Here is an 8,366-nt window from a genome sequence, read left to right as displayed (position 1 = left end):
TTTTGCCTTCAACGAAAGAAAGTTGCTCGCATCGTATCTGCATTTATACTAGTCTTTGAATTTTCGTGGCGAATCAGCCCCAAAGTTCCGTGCTTTTTTTTTCCAAACACTCCAGTAACGTCATTCCACTGATATCAGACCTGCACTGAAATGTGTGTCAAACTTTATGTTTTGGTTGTTTATTTTTTGGGAAGCTAATTTTCTAAAATAATAACAATGTCCAACACTCCCTTAGGAAAAGCATGAGGTTACAGTTACACGTTGATCTCTTCGATAATCAGCTGACTTATTTCCTGTCTTACATTTATCAATCTCAACTTAACAGAAAATTAAACAAAAAAGGTTAACGATAGTTAACTGTGCTCGTTTTGGAAAAAATGACGATTTGTCTTCTGCGACTTCTAGCCATATACTAGGGTATCTAAGAGATAGTAATGCTGTGGCACATTCTATTGATAGCGACATAGTTTACGCAGAGATTCATTTGCCTATGCGTTCCACGACTTATATTAACCTTTATTTCTTAAAATAGTGCCAAATTCTGGGGTGTTTCCAAAACTAAGACTTAGGACGACCCATCTCACCTCAAATGATATTCTGTCCGAGCACTGGATTGCAGGTTTTGTTAGTTCATTGACTACATACTAAGATGAACTGGAGTTCTTTTTCTTTTTCTTTTCTTGAGGGAGAGAGGAGGGGGGGGGGAGTCGTAATTTATGAAGGATACCAAGCAGGAGGTTTTGAGAAACGTATCTCTGCAGTTATTTTTTGCGGGAGAGAAATTATGTTTAAAAACAAAGAAACGGAACCCGGTCTCAAATTACTTACTAAAACAACATTACTTGCGTTTGTCATCGAGAACGAAAGAATTCCCGACAAAGAGGTTCAAAAATACTTCTACACATTCAGAATTTGTCAAATTACATTAAGTATAATGAAAGAAAAAAGAAATTAAACGGCTTAACCGTCAATCTTTCAAATTTGGCCACTTTCACAGCCATATTGAAGATAACGCTACCACAGTGCAACGCAATCTTAGCGCGCACACCGCCTGTGCCTGCTCTAAGTGAAGTACTGTTTTAAGTACAGACAATGAATTCTGGTAAAAAGTGATGAATTCGAGAATTCAAACCCCCTTTATATATTTTTAAATCCTGAATATGTTGCTGCTCGCTCGCTACACTCGCTGCGCACGCTGCGCACCAATAAAATGCCTAATTTTTAATTGACGCCCTCTGAGCATGCGTTAGATCATGCGCATTAAGGAAACATAATGCAATAGACCTCAACACTCATGTGTTGTGCAGACTAACATACTTCTGTTGGTAATGATAGCCCAGTATGAAATAGAATTTTTAAACTCCAACAGCTATCGTCCTACAAATGATCAACATTAAATGTATACTCCCTTCCTTTACGAGTGTATAATAAAAGCTCTCAATTGATTTGTGTAAAATATTCACTCTAAAATACCCACGCTTAACGTTAAAGAACATCTACCAAATACTGTCCAGTCGTGTAAATTAGCTACACATATTTACGTTCTATTGCTACTTGCAATTCGCGACATTTCACTCACTTCCTTCTGTGTTCACCAATGAGTCCCACTTGTCGAACTCTGCTACCATTCCATGTTTCAAAACTAAAAATTTATCACAGTCTTTGATGGTCTTCAATCGATGAGCTATCGTGATGACCGTGGAATCCCTTAGCTTTTGACGCACCACGCCCCAGATTGTTTCTTCTGTTTCTGGATCTACATTGGCCGTGGGTTCATCCAAGACGATGATCTTGTTTCGCTGCAATAGTACACGAGCCAAACAAATCAAATGTCGTTCTCCTACACTGATGTTTGCTCCATTTTCCAATAGTTTGTGATCAAGTTGCCCGTGAAGACTTTTCACAAACTCTTTCAATTGTACATCTTTTAGAACTTGCCACAAATCTGCATCTGTAAACTGCTCAGTAAGGTCGAGATTTTTCCGCAGTGATCCGCTGAACAGAACTGGACTTTGGCCAAGAACGGATATGCGTCGTCGAGTTTCCTGCAGGTTAATTTCCTTTATTGGAATACCATCAATGATTATTTCGCCAAAAGATTCAGGCATGCGCATTAGAGCTGCCACAAAAGATGACTTTCCAGCACCCGTCCGGCCGGCAACACCGACCTTTGTACCTCCTTTGATATTGACTTTGATGTTTTTCAACACTTGTGGTCCTCCTGGATAATATGTCAATGAGACGTCTTTGAATATGATGTTTCCTTTACTTGGCCAGTTTTCCGGCGGTCGTTGTTCTATCCTATATCCAGGCTCGAATTCAAGCTTTGTATACGTAATAACTCGTTCAACTGACGTCATAAAATTCTCGACTTCCGCTGTTCTTCTGACGGCGACTTGAGCCGGCCCAAATTTTTGCACGACATAAGCCAAGGCAAGTCCAGCAAAAGCTGATAAACCGAAAAATTGGATATTGAGATAAATTGGAGTTAGATTGTACTAAAGAAGATCCTAACTAAGTTTTTACATTAATTAGTCAAAATAATATCTAGTCATTCGCCGCCCTTGTCGTAGTAGGTGATGAAAGGCAGTGTAGGGGAGTTGACAAGGCTAGATTCATTCATAGGGACCGCTGCAATTGCCAGAATGGAGGCTCGTTTGAATTGCACGTGGAGGTGGCTCCGAAACTTCTCTCGAGTCTTTGCGAATGCCTTGTACTACGCCTTTTACTGATCACCATAGTTCTGATAAGCTGGTGTGGCTGATTTGATTTTATTAAGGTTTCAGTAACTATTTTAAAGAGATCTTTATCAGATTTATAGGCTTAGTCTTGTATTGATACATACTCACCAGCATCTTGCGATACCAAAACAGCTGCTAAAGCCACCGCGCCAACAAACAGTGAAGAAATAATCTCAAAGCGCACACTGATCCATTTCCCACTGCCCTGTACCAAGATGTTAGCTTGATTCAGAACATCATGATGTCTTTAGGAAAACACATAGATAAAAGAATTTATTTATTTATTTAATCAAATTTCAGATTTTACAGTCACAAAGACAATTAAATCAAACACTCGCTCAATCTGAGGTAGGCTTAAAACAGAGTACAAGACTCCTCTGAAAGACTCCTTTGAAGTCGAAGGTTAGTGGTTAGTGGTTAGGGGAGCAGGGATGGCGTAGTGGTGAGAGTGCTCGCCTCCCACCACTGTGACCCGCCTTCGATTCCTGGACCTGGCGTCACGTGTGGGTTGAGTTTGTTGTTGGTTCTCGTCCTTGCTCTGAGAGTTTTTCTTCGTGTCCTTCGGTTTTCCTCCCTCTACAAAAACCAATATTCCAAATTCCAATTGGATCTGGAGTCGAATATAATCAACATGAGCCACCGGCTCGGAAGATTAGGCCACTACTTCCTACATTACAAATTATTTATTTATTTATCATTTATGGAGGTTGTATTAAAATTTGGTCAACATCTTAGGGACGGGAATAATTTTCCATTAATCACTGAAACAACGCTCTTAATTCTCCAAAGATAATGGAAAAAACGTCAGAGCCTCTGGTTCATTAATCCCCGCCTCTTTTTGTAAGTGGGGACCGCATCCTCACTTTTCTAGTAATTCATACAAACTCACCTGTAAAACTGCTCCACAAAATCGCTTTGTCTCCCTCTGGTTCGAATCGTGTCCAGTCCATTAAGAGTCTCCGAAATGTGAGCGAACACCGGACTACGACATATGGACGCTAGCCTCATTAGTTCCCGGGATGTCTTCAAATAATACGTGGAGAGGTATATAGCTACCAATATCAACGGTATGAGAACGAAAACAAGCCAAGGATTCGTAAGAGTCGGGACAATTATTGATGCAAATACAAGAAAAACTGTTTCGACTGCCGACTGAAATGATCTGGGTAACTGCTCGTCCAAGCAGCCAACATCTCTAGAAAATCGATTGAGGATTCTTCCCACAGGATTCGAATCAAAGAACACAACGGGAGCTTGTAAAATAGCGACGACCATCTCGTCATGAAGACGCTTAGAGCATCGTAAAAAGCAGGAGAGTAATAGAAATGTTCGTGCCGATGCAAGTATGAGTGCTACACAAACAAAACATCCATAGACTATTAAGTTTGATCGATGTTTTTGATGTTGAGGGAGTTGCTTTGTCAAGAACGAGAGGTACACGTCAGGAGCAGCCAATAATCCTGAAAAGAAAACGTGAACGGAGTAAAACTCAAGCTAAAACTTTCTATGTGTCAATTGTGAGTCGGATGAGTTGGCTTGCAAGCGAGACACAGACGTGTTAGGGGAAAGAAAATGGCATGGCCTTCGTTTCATCAGCAATTTGATACACTTAAGAATTTTGTGCCACTTCTTAAGGTCAATATTGCATGCGAATGTTAAGATTTTCTAGCCACACAATGCATGAAAGTGAGAGGTCTGCGATTTTCCAAAATTTTTGGCCAATGCAGCACCAACGTCAAATACCGTTGCGTGTTATGTAAGTTTCCCTAACTTAGGGAAAACGTTTTTGTCAAATCCTTTTTCTTAACATTGATACTTCTTAAACAATGAAGTGAAGGTCCTATAATTTTTCAGTCTTAAATGTGCAGCTACCTCACGACACATCCACACGCCAAACGGCAAACCATCTGACCTGGAACACAGTTAGAATGTTCCTGTTTACGAAGGAACATATCTCCAAAAATTTTCACGCGGACAAAATTTTAGCTCACCGGCACATGGACTATTACATTGTGCATAGTAAGGTTATTCTGTCGGGCGCTGATTTCGACTGACTGTTGTTAAGTTAAAAACCCATGAGATCACAGCCAAGCAGAAAAAAAGTAACATATCACATTGGAGAATTCAAATCAAAGACAAGTAAACTGCCTGAGGTGCGGAAACTCTTTTGAGTGACCACGCCGAAATTTATTCTAGTCCCACATGTGTTTGATTTAGAGATGAGGTGATTTTTTTCTGAAGCGATTTAAGCCAAGAACTAAAGCAACTCTGGTGCATATAAGGATTACTTTCCACAGAGAGCTCTTTGGAAAAGGCTTTTTTTAAAACCCTTACCTTGGACTATTATGATGAAGAGGATTATTGCGACAATCATCCAAGTATCCATTCCGCTTCTGAAATAGTTCCAGTAAAGCTTGGAAGAAATTACTCCGATTTCGCGATCTTCTTGCGGCATAAGAAGACTCCTGATTTCTTTCGATGGATTTTCAGTTCCAATCAAGTTGCCAGCAGCTTCAAGATTTCCAATTTCCTTCTCTTTTGTAAATTCCTCACCTGAACTTCCTTTTGAAATCTTCTTGTAGAGGGGGTCAATGGTGTTATTAAGGATTCCTTTGTCTTGCAACTCAAGGAAACTTCCTTTCTCCAGTACACGGCCCTTACACAACACGATCACTTCATCAGCGTCTTTCATGTGATCTTCGTGATGAGAGGTCATCATCCGAGTTTTATCGCCTAGTAGTTCTTTGACACATTTTTCAAATATATGTTGTCCAACTTTGAAGTCTACGGCGCTTAGAGGATCATCCAGAACGTACACATCTGCATTAGCGTACACTGCACGTGCTAAGCTTACCCTAGCTCGCTGGCCACCGCTCAAAACAACTCCGCGTTCGCCGACGCCTGTTTGATCAGTATCAGGAAGCTGCTGGATGTCGTCAGTCAGAGCGCAAGCTTCAATTACTCTGGTGTATTTTGACTCCTCGTATGACAAACCAAACAAAATGTTGTCTCGTATGGTTCCAGAGAATACCCAAGCCGTCTGGGGAACAAACACTAAAGTTCCTTGGCAGGATACTTGGCCGTGTGTGCATGAAACTTCGCCAGCGATCACTGATAGAAGAGTAGTTTTCCCACAACCAACTGGTCCGGTGATGACTGTTAAACTACTGGCAAGTGCGCAAAACTCGATACCCTGAAGAATGTAGGAGTCTTGTCGCTCCGTTTGCTTGTACGCCAAACTTCTCACACGTAAAATCGTTTGATCTTGTAATTCATTCGTAGTGGAAACATCTCGCAGTTTTTTGTGACAATCTGAATTCCTCTTCGTCTCAGATGGGTTTTCAGCTTCACTTTCTGTTTCTTTTCGGCTTGAACAATCGCTTGAATTGACACGCAAATTTTTCAAAAGGAGAAATTCTTCAATTCTACCGAGCGAGGCATAAGCTTCATATCCCTCTAACAAGGCAAACCCAAGGTAAGAGCAAATGCATATCACAAGCATGTTGTTGAATGAAATCAGCATAAAAACGTTGACTGGTGTAAGAGTTTCTTCAGTCAACAGAAGGGTAATGACTGATAGCAGTGTTGCAATGGAAATTGAAGAGAATCTTAGGGCCAAAACACCTGCGCGAACTGCACACATCTTTCGAATAATGGAAATTTCTTTTCTGAAAAAAGAATAGAAGCAAAATTGGGAAATTTTGAAAACCAGACAGCTATAACTTACATACTTAGCGGTCTGGGCGCTCTAGGCGGTCTGATTGGTTGGCTACCTAAAAATTGTGCCAATCAACAAAACTAATATTATGATATTAGTTAGCTAACCGCCTCCCGGTTAGCTCAATTGGTTAGAGTGCTGGACTGTTGTGCGGGAGGTCGAGGTCGATGGTTCGAGCCTCGGCCGGACCAACACTCAAGGTCTTAAAATAACTGAGGAGAATGCGCTACCTTTCTATAATATCAAGAAATGGATGGACATTCTAGTCTTCTCGGATAAGGACGACTAAACCGTAGGTCCCGTCTCCTGCATCTATTAATTAGTTAATTTGGTTATGCAGGGGACGTTAAAGAACCCACTCACGAGATTACTGTGATGTGGTTTGGCCTGTTTACTGGGAATTGGGGGGGCATCTTCAAATAAGTTTCCTTTGATTGTTTGTAAACTGCTGATGCAGTCCGGCCAAAGTCCCCCGAAATGTGTTGTGATGCGCATTTGATCATATTCACATGTTAATTTGCGCAATATAAATATATAATTATTATTATTATTATTATTATAACTAGCTTGGCTCGAAATATGGAAATAGTGGCTGTTAAAAAAGAAATTGGTTTAGCTTCATTTGGCCCAAAGAAAAATGAAATTCAAGTAAGAACAAGAACAATGTCAGTTCATCTTAGGGTTTCTTTACCAACCATGATATCTTTACATACCTTCGGGTACTCCTGATTTGTTGCCGGTATTCATCTTCCCAGGCATGTATTTTGAGAGAACGTATCCCAGAAACTACCTGGTTCATGAGAGAGAGGCGTTGATCAGAGACCGCTGCTGTACGCAAGCGCAGAACAGCGCCCCCACGGGACAATAGGAGGTAATATGGAAGGAGGAGATACAAAAATAGTACTCCCACGAGAGACTGCCAGCCAATAAAATACACCATTAAAAAAGGTACGATGACGAGCTCAATGAGTGAAATGAAACCCAGAAATATCCACTTGATAGCCTCTCCTTCCAATCGCTGAATATCGTTTGAAACTAGGTCAATCACTTTACCAGTTGTGTACTGGAACAATGCGTCTTTGCTTAGTAAAAGTGTCTGGAAAAGGGAAATAATTTCGTTCAATAAAAACAGGAGCATGGCTATAGAACTTCTAGTCTTTTGATTGGCTGGACGGAGCCATGTTATGCACCTATAACGTAGCTCTGAGCTCATAACTTAACTCCGACAAATAAGGTAAATTTATTTGTCAGTGAAGTGAGAAAAACATTTCTGGAAGCGAGCAGTGAAGCAATGATTAGTTTTTCCTGGAGCTTGCAATTAAGAAAAACGTCTGTTAGAAAACAAAACAGCCTTGCTCAAGTCCATCTGAGCTGTCATTCATCACTTTCTTTTCTCGCCTCCACCCGATAAACCGTCAGTTCAATTTCCACATGAAAACGTTTCAGTTTTGGCTTCTTCAGACTTTCACAATGTCGACTTTGCCATTGAAGGACATGAACAAATACACAGCGTTCGTACTGTCTATTCATTCACCGGCACGAAGTTGTCAATCATGTTTTTTTTTATTTTTGGAACTAAAATTGCTACCGGTCGTTATCAAACCAATGCAAATAATAGCTGGTTGATAGAGTTATTCATCAGTTGTGTGCGGTTTTAAAAAAAAAAATTCTTCTTCTCAGACCTTCGCATGTCAACTGAATTATCACACCCTCTAGAAAGATCTTTAGATCCTGGTAAATATACTTACCTTATGATAAACAAGACCTTTTAGTGCACTACTCAGTGTTATTCCTAATAATTCACATCTGTACATAAGCATTTGGGCTGTGACTCTCTCCATCAAAGCGCTGAAAAAAAGAGCGAGCGCACAACCATAGAGAAGTATTTTCTGTGGCTCAGAAAACAT

The 8,366-nt window shown here is 40.5% G+C and overlaps 1 protein-coding gene across 1 annotated transcript in view; it reads right to left on the bottom strand.

Annotated features, from left to right (window-relative positions):
• Positions 1-151: 151 nt before the first annotated feature.
• Positions 152-8,366, bottom strand: part of LOC111336101 (ATP-binding cassette sub-family C member 4) — a 9,535-nt gene continuing 1,320 nt past the window's right edge. Inside the window, 7 exon segments of the mRNA XM_088740598.1 lie at positions 152-1,577; positions 1,579-2,449; positions 2,850-2,986; positions 3,631-4,201; positions 5,076-6,409; positions 7,173-7,555; positions 8,208-8,366. The exon segment at positions 8,208-8,366 is cut by the window's right edge and continues 398 nt beyond it. Coding sequence (XP_088596724.1) covers positions 1,538-1,577; positions 1,579-2,449; positions 2,850-2,986; positions 3,631-4,201; positions 5,076-6,409; positions 7,173-7,555; positions 8,208-8,366 — 3,495 coding nt within the window. The 3' untranslated portion in view covers positions 152-1,537.

The sequence above is a fragment of the Stylophora pistillata genome, chromosome 1 (genome assembly GCF_964205215.1).
Source record: "Stylophora pistillata chromosome 1, jaStyPist1.2, whole genome shotgun sequence".
Taxonomy (NCBI): Eukaryota; Metazoa; Cnidaria; class Anthozoa; order Scleractinia; family Pocilloporidae; genus Stylophora; species Stylophora pistillata.
This window is presented reverse-complemented; position numbering and strand designations above follow the sequence as displayed.